Source organism: Chrysochloris asiatica, unplaced genomic scaffold (assembly GCF_000296735.1).
Source record: "Chrysochloris asiatica unplaced genomic scaffold, ChrAsi1.0 scaffold00010, whole genome shotgun sequence".
NCBI classification, from domain to species: domain Eukaryota; kingdom Metazoa; phylum Chordata; class Mammalia; order Afrosoricida; family Chrysochloridae; genus Chrysochloris; species Chrysochloris asiatica.
The window spans coordinates 14,621,586-14,645,098 of record NW_006408528.1 but is presented as its reverse complement, the minus strand read 5'-3'; the positions used below and the strand labels follow the sequence as shown (position 1 = coordinate 14,645,098).

Genomic DNA, 23,513 nt, shown 5'->3' with positions numbered 1-23,513 from the left:
TCTGATTCGCACAACGCAATCTGCCCTGTGATGAAGTGGGCATTGGTGTTGCTTGTTCACTGGTGTTGTTATTGTTGTTAGTGACTCATAATGACCCTGTATAGTGTTTCTGAGGAGTGGCTAGTAGGTTTGAACTGCCAAGCTCTTGGTTCAAGCTGACCTTGCAGTTCAGTGATTTAGCCCACAGCACCACACCAGGACTCACTAGTAGGGAGGATGAAATCCAACTGATCCTTCAACACTACTCATATAGCATTTGTGAAAGTATGTCTGTGGCCAGGAAACTTGTTGGATGTTGATAGAATTCTCTGAACATGTGAGACAACAATTTCCTTATGGCAAATTGTTGTTTTCACTAAGTGCCATTGAGTCTGTTCCAACCCATAACCACCCTGTATAGGGTTTCTGTGTAGCAACTAGTGAGCTTGAACCGCTGACCTTGAGGTTCAAACCAACTTTGCAGTCCAGTGCATTAACCCACAGGACTCCTTATGGCAAATGTTGTTGTTGTTAAATGTGGTTGAATCAGTTCTGACTTATAGTGACTCTGTATAGGGTTTCTGAGGAGTGGCTGGTGAGATTGAACCGCCGACTTTGCCATTCAAACCAACTTTGTACATTAACCCATGGTGCCACACCAGGCAAACAGTTCTTTTTCAAACTGGGAATGAATGAACCGAAGCCCTCTATAAGTGAGCCATAAGAAGCAGAGGAACGGTCGACCCTATGAAAATCTATAAAAATGTTAATGAGCCAATTAGTTAAGAACAACATTCTGTGTGTCTGTTAAAACAAAACTGCTTTAAAAGACTTTTCTTTGCCTGTTGAAAAAGCAGCATCTGTTGTGTAAAATTGTATTTTCTCCTCACCACATGCATGTTTGGGATGAGAATAAAGATTCGTGTCTGTATTATCTGTTCACCTGGTACCTTTTCTCTTGAAGACTGTGAAGTACCTTCAAGAGTATGTTCAATTGTCTTTGCAAAGCCCTCCTGAGATGTGAAGGGGAAATGATGCGGTAACTGAGGTCAATGGCTAAACACTTAAGTTGGGCTTCCGGATCCCCAAGTTATTTACTTCCTGTAAACTTCAACCTAGTTAGTTTCTTACTGAGTTTACTGGATAAAGAGTGTCTATGAAGTAACATAACATCTTCATGTTAACCTTATTTAGGAAGGTTGTAGAAGATGCTTCTGCCCCCAGATCTGGCATTGTTACACATCATAGAGTAAGTCAGCACTGCTGAGGGACAATGCAACCTTTTGACCACATTGCCTAAGTGCTTCCTGAACGCTGCCTGCACCTCTGGTAAAGAACTCTACTTGTCTAATCAGTCACTAGGAAAACCAACCCTGGGAACACCAGAAGAATCTGGAAAAGCAACAAATTCATATATTCCGAAGTCATCCAGAGCATCTTCATGACCTGAAATAGAAAACAAATAATACTTATGCTTTGGGTTACTATTGTTGTTGAATTATAAAAAAAAAAAGAAAACTTTTGCAAACAAATATTTTGCCTGATTTATGTGATATGTGTACACAACCAAAATTAACATTCCTGGTGCTGATTTCAAGGCCAGTTTGAACCAAAAGATTGGTGATTCAAGCTCACCAGCCACTCCTCAGAAACCCTATACAGGGTGGCTATGAGTTGGAACCGACTCCACGGCACTTAACAACAACAACAGTTCCCTATAATCATGTTGCCATTATGTAGTGTTAGAAATCACTTCTTCTAAAGCTAAGAACTGAAACTATAAAACAGGCTGAATTGAAACAATATTTATTAAAACCTGATGTGGCGACAGTGTATAGTCCTTTGTGACCCTTAGTTACCAGACTCTTATGGATTCCAACAGTTTAGCATGGAGGCCACCACAATCCTTGACTCAATCTGTCATATCTAATGCACCCCAAAATTAAAAAGAATTAATAGGCAAATAGCTGCCTACATATACAAAATACAATATAATCTAGCACAACACATTACCAGTGTCACCTAAACTATCATCTGTAAAATGTCTGGGAGCAGGGAAGAACCAGATGATCTCTGACTTCTGTCATTTGTAAGTAAGAAAAGTGCTAGAAAAGAGGGAGCAGTCCCTCATTCATTAAGCACCGAGAATCATGTTAGGCACTCCACCTACATCGTTTTATTTAATGTATCTAACGCGCCTATGAGAAAGTTTGTCTCTTTTATATGATGAGGAAGTTGAGGTCAGAAAAAATTAATTCTCCTAATGTGATATGGGGGAAAGTTGTATATGTGGGACTGAAACCCAACTCTGTTTGACTCCAAGGCTGAGCAAAAGCGACATTAATTTATGATGTGGGTCCCTGTCAAGCCCCCATTTCCTCCTTTCCCCTCCTTTGCATCTGCTTTAGGAATACCCCAAGGAGTCCTGGTGTGGCGCCGCAGGTTACTGTGCTGGACAGTTTGAACTACAAAGTTGGTGACTGAAGTTCACCAGCCACTCCTGGGAAACCCTATACAGAGCCACTATGAGACGGAATCAACTCCACGTTACTTATCAACAACAAGGAATACCCAAAAGAGCTTTTTATTTTGCAAATAACAAAAGTGATAGAACCCTTTACCATTCTCAAAATACTATCAGGATCATTGGTCTTGGATTCAGCAGACTTGGATTCAACAGAACCAACCTTGCGGTTCAAATCGAACTTGCAGTCCAGCACACTAACCCACAGCACCACACCAGGACTCTATTATATCAACAGGATAATATACATAATAATTAATATTACCTAATATACATCAACATCCATAATAGTTCCTTTTCTTTTGGCCATTACCTGAAAATGTTTGAGCTTTCCTATATTCTGTTTCTGGTCTGAAAAGATAAGATTTCTGTCAGTGATAATAACTGAGGAAAAGAGTTCAAGGAAAAAATTATTTTTGTAGAAACAAATGTATTACCTGCCTTCTAGCTTCTGTTTTATAACTAAAACCAAGAGAGAAAAATCAGAGTTACTTTTTTGGTATATATATATATATAACTACCTTGTTTTGTTCTTTTCTAATTTTAACTTACCTTTGTATGGTTGATATTTTTTCCATAGGAAGAGAAGACACATGGATATGATCAAAAATAGTGATATTCCAGTTATACTTGCTAAAGGTGACAATGATTTCCCTTTTTGTGCAAGCTTCTCCAGTCCTATATAAGCAGCACAAAAACATTATTGGCATTTTCTTAAAGGTCAATGAATTATGATACAGTCCGATTTGCTTATGTTTATCTTAAATGAGACAGACACTAAGATTTTAATGTCTCTCATTATGATTGTGGATTTTAAAGTTTTCTCTGTCAATTTTTGCTGTTTATTAGGTATATTTTGGAGCTTGCTATTAGATGCATAAAAATTCAGAATTTTATAACAGCCTGCTGAAATGCTCATTATTTTATCGAAAGGAATATTTCTTATCTTGAAGCCTAATTTGTAGATATTAGTACAACTCATCAGCTTTATTTTGGCTAATTTCTTCATCCTTTACTTCTAATATTTTAGTATCCTTTTATACTCGTATAAAATATGTATCTTATAAGCAGCAATTTTTAAAAAGTTCATTTTGACAACATTTGTCCATTAGTTGGAGTATTTGGTTAATTTATATTGATTGTGAGAGTACAGTGGCTCTGGAGGGTAAGCACTGGACTGTAAACCAAAGGTCAGTGGTTCAAGCCTACCAGCTTCCCTTCAGGAGAAAGTTGAAGTTTTCTGCTCCTGCAAAGATTTACATCCTCAGAAATGCTATACTGGGCTGTTATGAGTCAGAACCTACTTGATGTCACTTAACAACAGCAACAACATATATGTGTTTACAAACAGCCAGATACTCTGGTAGCGTAGTGGTTACGAATTGTGCTGTGAGCCGCAAGGTCAGCAGTTCGAAACTACCAGCTGTTCTGCCGGAGAAAGATGAGGCTTTCTGCTCCGGTAAAGATTTACAGTCTCGGAACCCTGTACAGGGTCACTGTGGGTCGGAACTGACTCCACAGCACATAACCACCACCACTCAATAAATGAAGAGTAGGTATAAACGAAACAGAAATTCTTCTATTCATTAAGTCCAAATATCTTCTTTTTTGCCTATTGGAACCACAACAAATAAACCACATTTTATCTCTATATGATGCTATGTCAACTGTTTGGTCTCACCTTTCTCCTGACAGTTTTTTGTCATTAGAATAAACATCCCATATGTTTTTGTTCTTTACTTGACTAATTTGCAGATTCTCCACCATTTTAGTGGTACAATTTTGGAAGCTCAGCAAAGGTTAGTCCAATTTACTCCTGAAACAAGGATTCAGAGAGAAACAATACTCTGGTGTGGTTGTCAACAAGATAAAAATAAATACTAAGGGGCTTCAAAAAGTTCATGGAAATATGGAAATAAAAAGTAAAGGAATTTTTTCAGGACCTTCTTGAAGTCCCTTTATAGAGTGCTCACTTAAGATATTGACAGTGTTGTTATGAGCCGTCTAGTTGGTTACAACTCAAAGTAATCCGATGCACAACAGAATGAAACACTGCCTTGTTCTATGTCATCCTCACAAATTTTGGTAGTGATAGAAAAGCAAAGCAACAAAGAAGAAACACTTGATTAAAATATTGCATGTGTTGTTGTTAGATGCCATCGAGTTGCTTCCAACTCATAGCAATCAAATGTACAACAGAATGAAACACTGTGTTAGTCTCACAGTTGCTGTTTGAGCCTATTGTTACAGTCACTGTGTCAATTCATCTCATTGGTGGTCTTCCTCTGTTCTGCTGACCCTCTTAACCAAGCATGATGTCCTTCTCCAGGGAGTGGTCCCTCCTGATAACAAGTCTAGAGTACATAAGACAAAGTCTTACTAGCCTCACTTCTAAGGCACACCCAGGCTATACTTCTTTCAAGATAGATTGGTTTGTTCTTCTTGCAATCCATGGTACTTTCAATATTCTTTGCCAGCACTATACTTAAAAGGCATTGATTCTTCTATGGTCTTCCTTATTCATTGTACAACTTTCACATGCATATGAGGCTATTGAAAATATCATGACTTGGGTCGTGTGCACCTTAGTTCTCAAAGCGGATATCTTTGCTCTTTAATACTTTGAAGAGGTCTTCTGCATCAGATTTGTCCAATGTAATTTGTTGTTTGATTTTTTAACTGCTATCCATAAATATTGCTGTGGATCCAAGTAAAATGAAATTCTTGACAACTTCAGTCTTTTCTCCATTTATCATGATGTTATTTATTAGTCCAGTTGTGAGGATTTTTTGTTTTCTTTACATTGAGTTGCAATCCATACTGAAGGCTGTAGTCTTTGATTTATACCAGCAAGTATTTCAAGTCCTGGGCACTTTCAGCAAGCAAAGTTGTGTCATCTGCATAGGACAAGCTGTTGATGAGCCTTCCTCCAGTATTGATGCCATGTTCTTATTCATATAGTCCAGCTTCCTGGACTATTTGCTCAGCATAGAGATACAGTAAGTATTATAAAATAATACAACCCTGACATACACCTTTCCTGGTTTTAAACGAGGCAGTAACTCCATATTCTGTTTAAAAGACTGCCTTTTAGTCTATGTACAGGTTCCACATTAGCTCAATTAGGTATTTTGGAATTCCCATTTTTCGCAACATTAACCATAATTTGTTATTATCCACAAAGTGGATATCTTTGCTCTTTAACACTTTGAAGAGGTCTTCTACAGCAGATTTGTCCAATGTAAAATGTTGTTTGATTTTTTGACTGCTATCCATAAATATTGCTGTGGATCCAAGTAAAATGAAATTCTTGACAACTTCAGTCTTTTCTCCATTTATCATGATGTTATTTCTTAGTCCAGTTGTGAGAATTTTTGTTTTCTTTACATTGAGTTGCAATCCATACTGAAAGCTGTAGTCTTTGATTTACATATCTATACCTTTGTATAGTCAATAAAACACAAGTAAGCATCTTTCTGAACACTTTATGGATAACACCAGAACATTGTCAGACATAGTGCTGGAAGATGACGATATTACAAATAGCACCAGAGTATTGTCAGATATAGGGCTGGAAGAATAGCTGTCAGATATAGTGCTGGAAGAAGAGCCCCTCAAATTGTAAGGCACTCAATATATATGAGTGGGGAAGAGCTACCTCTTCAAAGTAGAGTTGACCATGATGACATGAATGGAGTAAAGCTTTCCAGACCTTCATTTGCTAATGGAGCACAACTCATAAAGAAGAGAAACAACTGTAAGCATCCAATAATAATTGAAATATAAAATGTATGAAGTATGAATCTAGGAGAATTGGAAGTTGTTATAAATGAAATGTAACACATCATTATCGATATCCTAGGCATCAGTGAGCTGAAATGGACCGGTATTGGCTATTTTGGATCTGACAATCGTATGGCTTACTATGCCAGGAATGACAAATTGAAGAGGAATAGTGTGGTTTCATCATCAGAAAGAGCATGTAAAGATCTATCTTGAAGTATAATGCTGTCTATGATAGTATAATATCCATAAGCCTACTAGGAAGATCAGTCAATACTACTATTATTCAAATTAATACACCAACCACTAAATCCAGTGATGATGAAATTGAAGAATTCTGCATGAAATGGTTGAATCTTAATTCTTTTTGGTACAGTGACTATGTGTATTCCTTTAATCTTCTCTTGATGCTTTCTGCATCATTCAATATTTTGTCCGAATCCCTCAATATTGCAACTCAAGGCTTATTTTTTTTCTTCAGTTCTTTCAGCTTGATAAATAGTGAGTGTGATCATCCCCTTTTGGTTTTCTAACTCTAGTTTTTGAACATTTCATCATAAACTTTGCATTGCCGTCTCGAGTTGCCTTTTGAAGTTTTCTGTTCAGCTCTTTTACTTCATCATTTTCCCAGTTGTTTTCTCTTCTCTATGTTGAGGAGCAAGTTTAAGTATTTCTTGTGACATATGTTTTGGTCTTTTCCTTTTTTCCTGTCTTTTTGATGACTTTTTGCTTTCTTCCGATATGATGTTCTTGATGACATCTTACAACTCTTGTGGTCTTCAGTCATTAGTGTTCAAGGCTTCAGATCTGTTCTTGAGATGGTCTTTAAATAGATGAATATATTCAAGGTCATATTTAGGATCTTCTCAACTTGTTTAAATTTTCTTCAGCTTTAGCCTGAACTTGCAGATGAGCAATTAATGGTCTGTTCTACAGTTGACTCCTGACCTTGTTTGGCTGATGATGTGGAGCTTCTTCATTGTCTCTTCTTATAGTTGTGGTCAGTTTGATTCCATCTGGCAATGTCCATGTGTATAGTTACTGTTTATGTTTTTTTTTTTTTTTAATGTTTTATTGTGAATTACTTGATAGTTTACATGGCAGAACATTAGCTTTACATTCATTCTGTCGCATATCATTTCATTGCCATGATTACAATCCCCTCCATGCATCATCAACCAACCAAAGGTTATATCCTGAAAACCTGCCCCCTGGTCATCAGCACACAGCCCCTCTCCCTCTCTGGGTCTAGAGTCCCCAGCTGCTCCATCTTTCCATGAAATCGTCTCTGCCTCCACCTCTGAAGTCACTGCTTCTCTGGGTAGGGTCCCACACTCCGCTCTTTTCTCTTGATGGTTCCAGGGACCTCTACTCCTGGAATGCAAAGTCAATCACTCCCCTCCTTTTGCTACACGGCACTGTTTATGTTTTTGAAAAGAAGTAGCTGCAATGAATAAGTCATAGGTTTTGAAAAATTCCATCAAGCAATTTCCAGCATAATTTTCATCACTGTGACCATATTTTCCATCTATTGCTCTTCTTTGTTTCCAACTTTCACTTTCCAAAACCCAGTATCAATATATCTTGATTGCAGGTTTGATCAATTTCAAATTGGATAAATTGGAATCATTATTAAATTTTTTCTTTATTGCTTTTGGTGGTTGGTATGTAAATTTGAATAATAATTGTATTAACTGGGCTTTGTAGACACAGTGCATATATTTTTTAACTTTTTATTGTTAATTGAGTGAAGGTTTACAGAGAAGATCATCAGTTTTACATTCAACAAATTATATATTTCATTTCATCTCACTGATTGCAATTTCCTCCATGTAACATCATTTATTACACTTCCTCCCTATGAGTCTTAATTCCATTTCTCCTTTCCCAACCCTTCTGAATTTTAACCTTAGGTAAATGCTAATGTCGAATGGTTGGCCATTCTATGGTGTCCATATCTCACTAGTGTCCTCGTGTGGCACAGTAGGATAAGCATTAGACTGGTAACTGCAAGGTTGGAAGTTCAAACTCACCAGCTGCTCCTTGGAAACCCATACAAGGTTGTGATGAGTCAAAACTGACTTGACAGCACACAACAACAACAATAACAAATATACCTATTTGGGGAGCGCAGAGGCTTTGTAGGATAAACACTGAACTGTGAATCACAAGATCAGTGGTTCAAGCCCACTAGCACTTTCAAGGGAGAAAGTTGAGGCTTTCTGCTCCCACAAAGATTTACAGCCTTAGAAACCCTATGCAGGGTTGCTAAGAGTCACAGCTGGCATGCAACAATAATAGGGAAACAATCAGAAAAAAGAAGAAAAAATTTAAAGCTTAAGATTTATGTGGGTCACTATCAAGAGGAATACTTTACATGTGATTGGAATTGCAGAACAGGAAGGGGGGGGAGTACAGAAAATTATCAAAGGAGTTGGAAGAAAATTTCCCTAATATCATGAAAGATGAGAAAATATGTATTCAAGAAGTTGAACAAACTCCAAACAGGATAGACCCCAAAAGAAAATTACCAAGACATATTTAATCAAAATTTTCAAAACCAGAGACAAGGAAAGTATCTTAAGAGTAACTCAGGTAAAAATCAAAAGTTTCTTACAAAGGAGAACTGATAAGACTAAGTTCTGACTTCTAAGCAGAAACCATGTAGGCAAGAAGACAATGAGATGATACATACAAAACTCTAAAAGAAATAAATTGCCAATCAAGAGTCATATACTCAGCAAAATTGTCTATCAAATATGCTGGTGAAATTAGGACATTTCCAGATAAACAGAAATTAAAAGAATTTGTAAAAACCAGATCAACCTTACAAAAAATGATATGGGAGTTCTTTGGACAGAGAATCAACACCAGCAGACAAAAATATGCATGACAATGTCACCAGAAGTCAACCCAGATATGGTGGAGGTGTGCCATGGAGTCAGTTCCAACTTATAGCCACCCTGCATAGGATTTCTGAGGTCGTAAATGAGCAGCAGAAAGCCTCATTTTTCTTCAGCAGAACGGCTCATAGTTTCGAACTGCTGACCTTAGCAGCCGGACTCATAACTACTACACTACCAGTACCTAAAATACACCAAATCTACAAGACTGAAAATAGGTAACCAGAGGTACCAGTTTACAGCAGCAGCAACAAAAATACATAAAGTAAAAAGAAGGAATCATGTAGTTATAGAACTTCCAAATGAAATTTTTTTTAACTTGTCCAACTCCAAACACTAATGCTAGTTCTAACCATAACCTTAACACTAAATGAAATTCTAGACCTAGCCTAGACCTATTCAGAGTTCTAACTCTAAGTCCTCCCCCCGAAAAAATTTAAAAGTTTGAAAAAGAGATATGACTTGAGTGCTACTTTTAGCAAGCAACTTCTCTATAGTTAATCATTTTAGATCCAATATTTAAATCAAAATTAACTAGAGAAATTTCCAGATAATGCAAAATCCAATGAATGAGCAATATGGTATGTACATCTATGCTTTCCATTTATTTGGTATAGCTGTTTCATACCGGTAAACATAACAAGAATAAAAGTTTGGAAGGCAAGCTTATAGCTACAGATAAAGAAATAGTCTCAGATAAAATATTTGTCACATCTAGGGAAGTCCTAGAAATGAGATGGGAACAAAGGTTGATTCTCACTGCAAGTTTAATTCATTAAATTTTCCTGCGAATGCATGATTCAGCACAATCTGTGCAGTTGGTAGGTAGGCTTCTAAGCATTCTGTATTTTCTTTAACCTTTCATAACACCAGATTTCATATGTTCCAATGTGTTCACTTCTTAAATGCCAGACTACTTTAATCAAAATTCAACAATCCCGCCCTGCAAAAATAAATAAATTAATTAAAAAATTCAGCGCTACTTTACTGTATTCCATTTCTTATACTGTGCTTTGCCATGATGTACTGTGAGCATCAGAAAAACTAACTTTTTCGTGAAGTTTCTAGTAAACTCTTTTCTAGTAAACTTTAAAATAATGCTGGTAATAATTATTTCAAAGTACTTGTCTTTCTTCTGAAGCCTGATACTAGATTTATCTTACAATGTCTGGGTGTCTTATACTAGATAAGCTAACATCTCCTCCCCCTCTTTCATTGTTAACTTTTGTCCCGTTCAATATATATTCCCTAAAATGACCTAAATTTCACATTTTGTCTCAGAGAGAGTTCCACTCTGTCCTTCACTATCCCTTCCTTATTTCTTTAGACTCCTCTTCTTCCTTATTGTCTTCTTGTCTCTCAAGCTGGTCTCTGTCCTACAGAAGGTAACCTGTAGTGACCAGTCCTTGTCTCCCAAAGTCTTGGCTTCAGCCAAGATCAAATGCTTTTCCCTCAAAAGTGCGGGATAGGGACAGTCATTTTGTCAGAGAAAATACTCTTTTCTACTCATCCTGTTTCTTCTCTAGAATATTCTGGCTTTCTGACTCTCAACATTGTTTTTCTATCACAGAGCACATCAGGTCAATATTTGAAATTTGGTCCTTCCTTATCACAAAATAAAAAATGCCAAATGTGTCAAAAACTAAATCAAAAGACTTAGTTGCTATGGTCTCACCTCTAGGCAAGGATATTTTGGAGAGATACACTTCTTGAACCTTAAATTCAAAATATGAGAGCAAGAACACTCTGACCATTCTGCCACCGAGAATGTATGTTGTTGTTGTTGTTGTGTGCCACGGAGTCGGTTCCGACCCATAGCGACCCTGTACAGGGTTTCCGAGGCTGTAAATCTTTACGGGAGCAGAATGTCTCACTTTTCTCTGGCGGAACAGCTGGTAATTTCAAACTGCTGACCTTGCGGTTCACAGTCCGATTCGTAACCACTACGTTACCAAAGCTCCTTCCGAGAATGTATGTTGTTGTTGTTGTTAAGTGCCGTCGAGTCGGTTCCGACCCATAGCGACCCTGTACAGGGTTTCCGAGGGTGTAAATCTTTAAGGGAGAGGAAAGCCTCATCTTTCTCCGAGAATGTATAAGCATCCGTAATGCAGTTCGGGAGTCCTGGTATGGCCCTGACAGATAAGCACTGGACCCACAAGGTCAGGTTGAACCGCAAGGTTGGTTGTTCAAATTCACCAGCCTCTTCTTGGAAACCTTATACAGGGTTGCTATGAGTCAGAACAGATTCGATGGCACTGAACAACAACAATGTAGTTCTGCACAATTGAAAGAGCTTGCTGCTATCTCCTTTCAGGGAGTTGACTATCCTTTAGAATACAGCATGCCATTCTCTCCCATTATTTAAACATGACTGGATTATTTACCGAATCCCTAGTGCAAATGCTATTTTCCTCTCCTTAGGCAAACAAATAAAATGAAATAAAAAGTTAAGTGCAAATATGGGCAAGAGGTGTGGTATCCATGGAATCGGAACCCTGCTGTCTATGAGATCGCACCCTAAACAGGACAGCCATATGCTATCCAATAGATGTTTCATGTGTTTCTAGATTAGAAAGAAGTCCTGAGGTCTCGCCCATCCAATCTGTTCTCCGATTCTGGCAGTAGATGCATATCCCTAAGGAGGGATGTGCTATTTAACATTCTCTCAGAACCCCACCTGACAGTCAGTTTTTCTTTGTTAAATGCTCAAAGGGATGTAATCTAGAACGTCAGGATCTAAATATATGGCTGTAATTCCATTTCTATCCTTATTGCCATGTGAAATATGACTCCTAGAGATCGTGACTTGAAAAATCTCTAGGTAGATAAAATAAATTCATAAAATAATTTTCCTGCCTTGGATAACTTTCCTGTTCTCGTCGTTAAGAAAAAAATGTAAAACATAATTAAATGTTAAAAATGGTAGATTTCTCAGAATCACAGACAAATCTCAAACATTTCTAGTATGGCAAAATCTCAGATGAAAGTTATGTGGTATACGGAACTCTATACATTGCTGTTGTTAATAGATGCCATCGAGTCAGTACTGACTCATAGCAACCCAATGCTGAGTCATCTCACAATTATTGACATGCTTGAGTATGTTGGTGCTGCCACTTGGACAATTCACCTTGCTGGGGGTCTTCCTCTTTTTCTCTGACCCTCCACCTTACCAAATATGATCTCCTTCTCCAGCAATTGGTCCCTCCTGACAATATGTCCAAAGTATGAGAGATGAAGGTTGGCCATCCTTGCCTCTAAGGAGCACTCTGACTGCACATCTTCCAACACATATCTGTTGGTTCTTTTGGCAGCCCATGGCACTCTCAATATTCTCCTCCAACACCATAACTCAAAAGCATAAATTCTTTTATGGTCTTCCTTTTTCACTGTCCAACTTTCATATGTATATGAGGTTACTGAAAATACCATAGCTTGGGTCAGGTGCACCTCAGTCTTCTAGCTGACATCTTTGCTCTTCAACACTTTAAAAAAGGCCTTGTGCAGCAGATTTGCCTAATGCAATACGTTATTTGATTTCTTGACTGCTATTTCCATGAGTGTTGACAGTTGGTCCAAGAAGAATGAAGTCCTTGACCACTTCAATCTTTTCTCTGTTGATAAGAATGTTGTTTATTGGTCCAGTGGTGAGGATTTACTTTATACATTAGAATGCCTATATTAAATGTGAATATTAGAATTCTGATCAGATTCTTCCATTTCCATAAATATTTTTTATTTTATGTATACCACAATAGTGATTTAGGCCCAGTTAACACTTCCTGGTGTGGCGCTGTGTTTTAATACACTGGTCTGCAAAGTCGGCGGCACAAGCTCACCAGCCACTCCTCAGAAATCCTATACAGGGTTGCTATGAGTCAGAACCAACTCAACAGCACTTAACAACAACAATAAGACTTCAAAGTAGGAACAGTTGTCTTAAAGGAACCCAACCAAATTAATTGCCATTGCATCAATTCTGACTCATAGTGACACTACAGGACAGAGTCAGACTGCCTGACAGGGTTTATAAGATTGTAGAGTTTTATAGGATTCAGACTGCCTCATCTTAGCAGACAAATGCTTTAACCATTGTACCACAGGATATCTCTTTAAGGAATTGGGTGGTTGGATGGCAGGGGTGGCCTTAATTAAGGCAATAAATTTTTTTTTTTTTACAACATAAATACCAATTTGTATTTTAATAGCTGTTCTCTCCTCGAAACATGTATTACAGGTATAAGTTTTAGGTACATATATTTAATAATTGATAATTAATATGAGATTATACATGTCATAGAAAGCAAGAAGTATCTCTTTGTACATAGCATAAGCACTTAACAACAATGATGACAAAATGTGTATGATACTATTCATATATTTTAGAAAGACCATGGTCCCATCAATATTTTCAGTTACATTAAGGGGGGCAGTTTGTGTTATGGTTGAAAACATGGGCTTTGCATTCAAATATTATTTAATCCCTTTCTAGCTGTCTGATCTTGCCCATTGTTTTATTTCCTTTAGGCTCTCTCCACTGAGATAGAGCACAAATTAGATATGACTCATAGCCAGGGAGGTGGAAGGAAGGCACCAGCTGGTCTGGTCTTACACAGGCAGCAAAAATGGAATACCTTGTCACATTCTCTAGCCATCCTCTTCCCACCACAAGCCCCACGTAAACCTTGATCATTCCCTGACCCTGTCATTTTCTTTCCATGCTTGTGACTCCTTTTTCCTTTGCCCTCCACATTTTATTGCTGATACATTTTGGTTAGACATGTTCCATGTCTCATTAAAAACAAAGAGGTTCATCTATTTCTTACAACTTGGATTTAGTTACACCAAGCACCAACTTGGTTTTAGAAACATCTCAATGGCTTATTTTAAGCTCCCAATTATTTAAAATTCTCCACAGATCTAAGTGGATTTTTCATTAGAATGAATTGCCATGATATGCTCAATTGATAGCTACAAACCAAGGCTCATGTATCTGGTGGTTGGTTACTTCATCTGAATTACAAGATCCATTCATTTGGAAAAATTTAAGAGAATCAAATATTTAACAAAACACATCAATATTATTAATTTTAGTATTTTGCTGCAGTCGAATCGATGTTTTGTAGATTTTTGAGAGATGATAAAATAGCCATAGAAACCAGAGAGGTCACAAATGACAACTCTGAAAAAATAAGCACCTGTTCTTATTTACTATAACAACAAATAGCCTGGACTTTGTACAAGTCAAACAGGTTTTTTAGATTATGCAAAAGCCAATTGTCTCTAAGACTGTAGTTGTCTCTCAACTGTGGTAATAAAATCTTAATTAAATATTCGTGGCTTCAAATATTGGCTAAATACTAGTGGAGAAAGTTTATGTGGTGTGAATGGTGTGGCTGTGGCACACTTCTATGTATTACAGCCATTTCTTCACTTGCAGTGAGTAAGAGGAAGGTGTCTAGATGGTATCTAGGCTGCTCCTAAATATTTTATATGCTTAATTATGACTTACTTTAAAATTATGCTTTGGTGAGCTAATCAGATGAATAACTGGTCATGTCTATTAAAATTTTAGTAAACTAGAAAACAAAGGACACATCTGAGTGGTTGGTTACATGTCTGCTACTCATACCAGGTTGTGAGCACCCTGTTAGCATGGATTATCTTTTTCTCGTACGGTATTCTCAGTGCCGACTGCAGTAACTGGAGTCCTGATGTGGAGCTGTAGGATAAGCACTGGACCAAAAGGACCTTTTGGACCACAAGGTCAGCAATTCAAACTTACTATTCATTCTTTGGAAACCTTATGCAGGGTTGCTTAGAGTCAGAAGTGACTTGATGGCACTGAACAGCAACAACCACAGTAGTTGGCCCATAAATGGTGCTCTATAATAAATTGATAAGTTCATAATTTGTATCACCCTTAATACACATATATTTGGGGCCTACAAGGGGAATATTATCTACTGCCCTAACAAAGCATAATTAAGGTGAAAATTCTAGAGCTGTGTCATCCAATAGAGTAGTCATAAGACATAAGTACCTACTTAAATTTAAATGAAAATGAATTAAATTGAAAGAAAATTAAAATTTTATTCCCTCAGTTGTATAACCACATTTTATAAGTTAATAACCAAATTAGGCCAGTGACTTCCAGATTGGACACCGCAAATGTAAAGCATTTCTATTAGAAAGTACTATTCTAGACAGTGTCTATACCATTCCAGTCTAAAATCTCCAATATACTGAGACACTTTTACAATTCTGTATACCCTGGACTTCAAGAAAAGCCACAGCCACAATATATCTCCTCATTAACCTAAACATCTGTGATGGTCTTATAATTCTTTATGACTCCTTAAGAGCTTTTAAAGAAATGAAAAAAATCTATGAAAAAAAAAATCAAACAACTCTAAAAAAAAAGTGGTTGTCACTGCTTCATAAACATTCAGATTTTCAGGACCCTAATCCAGTATGTTTGAAATGTCTTAATGAAACTATATATTTTAAGACTTTGCCAGGTGAATGTGATGTTAGGTGGTCCAAGGGTTGCATACTGAAAAATTCAGCCTAAAGGTTAAAAAGGAATATATTCTTGCTTCATTTATGCAACACATGTATTGAACTTCTCTGTGCTATGCTATGAACCCACCACTCGTCTGTCAGTTTGTCATACTGTGGTGGCTTGTGAGTTACTGTGATTCTGAAAGCTATGCCACGAGTATTTTAAATATCAGCAGTGTCACCCATGGTGGACGTGTTTCAGATGAGTTTCCATACAAAGACAGAGTAGGAAGAAGGATACGCGAACTACTGCTGAACATTTAGTCACTGAAAACCTTATGAATAGGAGAGAAACCCTGCCAGATATAGTACTGGAAAATGAGCCCCTAAGGTTGGAAGTCACTCAAAATGTGACTGGGGAAGAGCTGCTTCCTCAAAGTAGAGTTGACCGTGATGACACAAATGGAGTAAAGCCCATGGGAGAAAAGCCCTTGGAACCTTCATTTGCTGATGGGACACAACTCAAAATGAAGAGAAATAGCTGTAAACATCCATTGAAAATCAGAACATGGAATGTACAAAATATGAATCTGGGAAAATTGAAGTTGTCAAAAATGAAAAGGAATGCATAAACATCGATAACTGAGGCATTAGTGAGCTGAAATGGACTGGTATTGGCCATTTTGAATCTGACAACCACATGGTTTACTATGCCGGAAATGACAAATTGAAGAGGAATGGTGTTACATTCGTTGTCTAAAAGAACATATCCAGATCAGTCATGAGGTACAATGCTGTCTGTGATAGGATAATATCCATGCGTCTACAGGGAAGCCCAATTAATACCACTATTATTCAGATTTATGCACCAACCACTAAAGCCAGTGAGGATGAAACAGAAGAATTCTACCAATTTCTTTAATCTGAAATTGATCAAAATGCAATCAAGTTGTATTGATCATTACTGTTGATTGGAATGCAAAGGTTGGGAGCAAAGAGGAAGGATCAGTAGTTGGAAAATATGGCCTTGGTGATAGAAATGATGCTGGAGAACCCATGAAAGAATGCTGCAAAATCAATGATTTGTTCATTTCAAATATCTTCCTTAGACAGCATAAGAGATGGCTATACACATGGACCTCACCAGATGGAATACATAGAAATCAAATTGACTATATCTGCTGAAGGAGATGATGGAAAAGCTCCATATCATCAGTCAAAACAAGGTCAGGGGCAGACTGTGGAACATACCATCAATTACACATATGCAAATTCAAACTGAAGCTGAAGAAAATGAAAACAAGTCTACGAGAGCCAAAATATGACTTTGGATATATACCCCCTGAATTTAGAGATCATCTGAAGAACAGATTTGATATATTAAACACTAAAGAATGAAGACCAGAAGAGTTGTGGGATGACATCAAGAACATCATACATGAAGAAAACAAAAAGTCATTAAGAAGACAAGAAAGAAGAAAAAGGTCAAAATGGATTTCAGAAGAGACACTGAAACTTGCTCTCCAGCATAGAGATGTTAAAGCAAATGGAAGAAATGAGGAGGTCCAAGAGCTAAACAGAAAATTTCAAAGATCAGCTTGAGAAGATAAAGCCAAATATTACAACAAAATGTGCAAAGATCTGGAATCAGAAAACCAAAAAGGAAGAACACGCTCAACATTTCTCAAGCTGGGGGAACTGAAGAAAAAAAATTCAAGCCTTGACTTTCATTATTGAAAGATTCTCTAGGCAAATTATTGAGTGATGCAGAAAGCATCAAGAGAAGATGGAAGGAATACACAGAGTCATTGTACCAAAAGGAAATGGTTAATGTTCAACTGTTTCAAGAGGTAGCATATGATAAAGGAGGAAGTCCAAGGTGAATTGAAGGAATTGGCAAAGAACAAGGCACCAGGAATTGATGGAATAAAAATTGAAATCTTTCAAGAAAGTGAGGCAGCACTGAAGGCAGTCACTCATCTCTGCGAAGAAATTTAGAAGACAACTATCTGGCCGACTGATTGGAAGAGATCCATATTCCAAAGAGAGGTGACAATGGAATGCGGAAATCATTGGACAATCTTTGATATCCCATGTGAGTAAAGTTTTACTAAATGTAATACAGAGACGGTACAACCATATTTTGACTGAGAACTTCCAGAGGTTCAAGTCAGATTCAGAAGAGGCTGTGGAACAATGGATATCAATATTGATGTCTGATGGGTCTTAGCTGAAAGCAGAGAATATCAGAAAGTTGGTTACCTGTGCTTTACTGACTATGCAAAGGCATTGTGTGGATCATTACAAGCTATGGACAACATTGCGAAGTATGAGTAATCCGGAACACTTAATTGTGCTCTGTACCTGGACCAAGAGGTAGTTGTTCAAACAGACATGGGAACACTGAATGGTTTAAAATTAAGAAACATTTGTGACAAGATTGTCTTCTTTCACCATACTTATTCAACCTGTATGCTGAGCAAATAATCCGAGAAGCTGGGTTATATGAAGAACAATGTGGCATCAGGATTGGAGGAAGATTCATTAACAGCCTACGATATGCAGATGATACAATCTTGCTTGCTGAAAGTGAAGAGGACTTAAAACAAATACAGATGAAGATTAAAGAGCACAGCCTTTGGTATGGATTACATCTCAATGTAAAGAAAACAAAAATCCTCACCACTGGACCAATAAATAACATTCTTATCAACAGAGAAAAGATTGAAGTGGTCAAGGACTTCATTCTTCTTGGATCAACTATCAACACTCATGGAAGCAGCAGTCAAGAAATCAAATAACGTATTGCATTAGGCAAATCTGCTGCACAAGGCCTTTTTAAAGTGTTGAAGAGCAAAGATGTCAGCTTAAGGACAAAGGTGCACCTGATCCAAGCCATGGTATTTTCAATAACCTCATATGCATGTGAAAGCTGGACAGTGAATAAGAAAAACTGTAGAAGAATTGATGTTTTTGAGTTATGGTGTTGGAGGAGAATATTGAAAGTGCCATGGGCTGCTAAAAGAACCAACAGATCCGTGTTGGAAGAAGTGCAGTCAGAATACTCTTTGGAGGCCATGATGGCCAAACTTCGTCGCTCATACTTTGGATATATTGTTAGGAGGGACCAGTCACTGGAGAAGGATATCATGTTTGATAAGGTGGAGGGTCTGAGAAAAAGAGAAAGATCCCCAATGAGATGGATTGGCTAAGTGGCAGCATCGATGGACTCAAGTGTGGTAACAGTAGTGAAGTTGGCCCAGGATCGGGTCATGTTTCGTTTTGCTGTGCATAGGGTCACTATGAGTTGGTACCGGATCCATGGCACCTAACAACAACAACAACATGCTATGAACCCAGTGCAATGCACCAGAACGATAAAGGAGTAGGGATTAATGAATGACACCTTTGTGAACTTGCTGAAACACCAGTTCCGTTGTTGTTGTTAAGTGCCATTGAGTCGGTTCCAACCCACAGTGACCTTGTATAGGGTTTTCAAGGAGTGGCTGGTGTGTTTGAACCGCTGTCCTTGAAGTTCAAACTGAACTTTCGATTGAGTGCTTATCCTACAATTATAGAAACCTTAAACACCTCTTCCTGTTCCAATCAGTTCCTGGCTTTTGCTAAGTAAAAATTGGATTGACTTTGTATGCAAAGGATAATCCAGCAAGGACTAAAGAGTCAAGTTGGTTAGAACTCATAGTGACACTGTGTAGGATTTCCAAGGAGTGGCTGTTGAGTTTGAACCGCCAACCCTGAGGCTCAAACTGATCTTGCAGTTGAGTGCTTATCTTACAGTTATGGTGGTTATGTGCTGTGGCATCGGTTCCAACTCCTAGCAACCCTGTATAGGGTTTCCAAGGCTGTAAATCTTTACTGTAAATCTTTACTTTTGAACTGCCTAATTGGTAATCACTAGGAGACCAGAGCTCCTTATCCTACAGTTATGGTTGTGGTTATGTGCCGTGGAGTCGGTTCCAACTCATAGCGACCCTGTATGTACAGGGTTTCTGAGGCTAGAAACCTTTACAGGAGCAGAAAGCCTCATCTTTCTCCTGCAGAACAGCTGGTAGTTTCAAATTGCTGACCTTGCTGTTCACAGCCCGATTTGTAACCACTACACTACAGGAATCCTAAATACCACCTCCTGTTCCAATCAGTTCCAGGCTTTTGCTAAGTAAAACTTGGATTGTCTTTGTGTGCAGAGGACAATCCAACAAGGACTACAGAGTGGTCGTAGTAGCAGTAGTAGAAGCAGGAACCGCAGCAGCAAAAGAAACATGTTCCATTTCATTTTTTACTACCAATTTTCCTAGCTTCATACTTCATACATTCCAGTATCTTACTTAATGGATGTTTGCAGTTGTTTCTTCTCATTTTGTGTTGTGCCCCATCAGTAAATGAAGGTCCTGAAAGCTTTGCTCCATCTATGTCATAAGGTCAGCTCTACTTCGAGGAGGCAGCTCTTCCTCAGTAGTATTTTGAGTGCCTTCCAACCTGAGGGGCTCATCTTCTAGCACTCTATCTGACATTTTGCTGCATTTCTTAAGGGTTTCAGTGGCTTACCATCAGGAATGTTCCTACTTGCTTTTTTCTTAGTCTGTCTTAGTATGGAAGTTACACTGAAACCTGTCCCTGTGGGTGACCCTGCTGATATTTAAAATGCCAGCATCAAAGCCACACACAAGTCATCGCAGAATGGCAAACTGACAGACAAGTAGTGGACATGAAACCAAGGGAATGAATAAAATCATCTAGGAGAATGGGTAGAAATAGAAGGGAAGGCTTGGGAGGATCAAAATTTAGCAGATACTAGTATTTTGGGCAGTGATTATTAGTTTTGGAGGGATTGATGACCTCTCTGAAAACTAGATAAAAATTGGTCCCCTCTAGAATGTAAATTTTCACAGACTTAAAATAATTGTTGTAATTTCCAGGACATTAAAACCTGTGCCGAGGACTTCCACAGACTTCAGATATTTCAACAAAGAAAGAGAGCCTATGAAAGGAGAACGGTGAATGAAATAGGTAGAAGGAAATCCAGACTTTAAACTTACGAAGATTTACTTTAAACTTAGCAAGATTTACTAATACAACAGTACACTTACAGTCTCTGAATGGTAGCCTGCTTCTCTTATATATTGCTGTTTGTAAAATAAAAACAGAAATCTGTTTATATTTCTTTTGTTGTTGTTGTTCCAAGGTATCTGTTTATATTTCTGTTAGAAATTATATATTTCTAACATATATTTGGAGTCCTGGTGTGAGACTGAGGGGTAATGTGCTGGGTTGAACTGCAAGGTAAGCTCACCAGCTGCTCTTCGGAAACCCTATACAGGGTCGCTGTGTGTTGGAACTGACTTGATAGCACTTAACAACAACATGTATATTTAGAATTCACTGAGTTTCCCAGCAGCTGAATTCCGTTCCATTTCATTTTGGATTTACATTCCCTTACTCAAAGAAGCCATGGCTTAGTTAATTTAAAGTATCTGAATAAACTAACAATGTTTTTCTCTTTGCTTTAAGTATAAAATTAAGGAAGGCAAACCCAGCACACATTTGTGATTTATTGGGATCCCTTTCTTTTGTGTCCTACTTACCCACAGAAGTGATGATAACTGTGAAATGGGTTTCATCTTGTCTTCCAGTTACATTGTTGTAAGCACAGCATACATAGTCAGTTGGTTTCTGAGCGACTTTCTCAGATGCAACTTCCAAGCGAGGCCCGTGCTTAATGACATATGTTGTATTGTCAGCCCTCTGGATCCAGGAGTAGGTATTGGGGGGATAAGAGTCAGCAGAACAATCAAACAGGATGGCTTCTCCCAGATCAACAGTGAACACTTCTCCTACTTTTAGTCCTTTATCAGAATTAACTCGAAGTCCGTAGGGCCCATCTGAATTCATATGAAAAAGACAGAGAGGAGCAAAATAAGTACTCATGACATCATTTTTGAATCTGGAGAGAGTAAAAGAATTTTGTTTTTCTTTGCAAGTTTTCATGATAGAATAATGTAATAAGTCCTTATTTACACTCCCAGAAAATGGTGAGGGTATAACAAATGTTATTTTGATCTCCAAGAAAATGGACATTATATGACATGTGACTGAATTTATTGGAAATAATAAAAACCTTGAAACGTAGTAGACGGTTTAGTGGACGCTGGCATCACGATTGTGATACTAAACTCTTGGTAATGTATTGGTAAATCTGTAATCTTCTAGACAAAATCTTTCTGGAAGAATAATTGCACTTGGAACTACTTGCACAATAGATTATGGGCCCTATTTGCTCTTTGACAGCCATGCTTTCGTATTATTTGTTTGTCTTCTTAGTGCTGGGAACGGTCATGAAAACATTTATAATAGGCATGGTTTGTTTCAAATGGAACACAACTTTATGCAAATAGATGTGTTCCATGTTTTCATGATATTTTAACAGTTAAAAGATTAAAAAATTACCTCCCTGTGAAAGTTTAAGGAGCTCTGTCTGGTTGTGCAGTGGGGCTACTTGTTGGGCTGCTAACCACAAAACCAGCAGTTAAAATCCACCGGTTGCTCTGCAGTAGGAAGATGAGGCTTTGTGTTCCTGTAAAGATTTAAAGCCTCAGCAACCATAACAGGGTCATTATGAGCTGGAACTGACCGGAAGGCACACAGCAACAGCAGCAGATACAGTTATGATTCCATTTAGAAAAATACATTTCATTGTCATTTTCATAGCAAATGCTCATTAATCATCAATAAATTACTCAATTTTGGATTCCCCAAGGTGGTTTTCCTCACATGGGAATATTTCCATAGCATTTTGCCATTTCTATGACAGCGGGCTGTCAGCAGATGAAAACACATTTCTCATTGCTTTCTTTTTGAGGCCACAGAAAAAAATCAAGAGGCTAAAAAATAGTCTCCAGTTAATAGGTTTTCTCATTGTTTATTTTTTCAAAAAACTTGTGGCTTTAGGCATGAGTGTGTGTTTTCCAGTTGATCATAACTAACATTTATTTAGTATTTGCCACGTAGCCTCCTTGTGTGGCATTGTAGTATCAGCACTGCACTGTGAACCACAAGGCTGGAAGTTCAAACCCACCAGCTGTTCCTTGGAAACCCTATATAGGGTTGCTATGAGTCAGAACCATTTTGACAGTACATAACAACAACAAAAAAAATAATAGTCACTTCAAGTGCGTATACAGATGAACACATCTAATCGTCACAGCAACCATAGGAGGTTGTTGCTGTTGTTATGTGCCATCAGGTCTGTTCTGACCCATAGCGACCCTGTACAGGGTTTCCGAGGCTGTAAATCTTTACGGGAGCAGAAAGCCTCATCTTTCTCCTGCAGAGCAGCTGGTAGTTTCGAACTGCTGACCTTAAGGTTCACAGCCCGATTCGTAACCACTACCCTACCAGAGCTCCTTAAGTGTAGTATAATGTATGATAAAAGAAGCTTTTATATAATTTTCTCAAGGAATTTTTATATTGGATAAAGTTATGAATGGTTTACTCACTGATGGCCTAATCTCAAAGGTTCTGATAAAAAAAAAAAAAAAAAAGATAAAAAAGAGCTTGCGCTTCACCTTCCTCTTGCTCTTCTTGCGCGCTGCCGTCTCAACACGCATCGTGGCTGCCCTCAGACCCTGGTGAAGCCCAAGATCATCAAAAAGAGGATCAAGAACTTCATCTGGCACCAATCAGATCGTTATGTCAAAATGAAGGGTAACTGGAGCAAGCCCAGATGCATTGACAACAAGGTATGGAGATATAAGGACCAGATCTTAATGCCTAACATTGGTTATGGGAGCAACAAGAAGACT

General features: G+C 37.9%; 1 protein-coding gene across 1 annotated transcript in view; it reads right to left on the bottom strand.

Moving 5' to 3' along the window:
- Window positions 1-23,513, bottom strand: part of HEPACAM2 (HEPACAM family member 2) — a 57,174-nt gene that overhangs the window by 4,682 nt on the left and 28,979 nt on the right. Inside the window, exons 3-7 of the mRNA XM_006834293.1 lie at window positions 21,297-21,593; window positions 3,056-3,181; window positions 2,941-2,965; window positions 2,817-2,854; window positions 1,352-1,425 (exon numbers count right to left, since the gene is read on the bottom strand). Of these exons, the coding sequence (XP_006834356.1) occupies window positions 1,352-1,425; window positions 2,817-2,854; window positions 2,941-2,965; window positions 3,056-3,181; window positions 21,297-21,593 (560 nt within the window). The remainder of the gene's footprint in view (window positions 1-1,351; window positions 1,426-2,816; window positions 2,855-2,940; window positions 2,966-3,055; window positions 3,182-21,296; window positions 21,594-23,513) is intronic.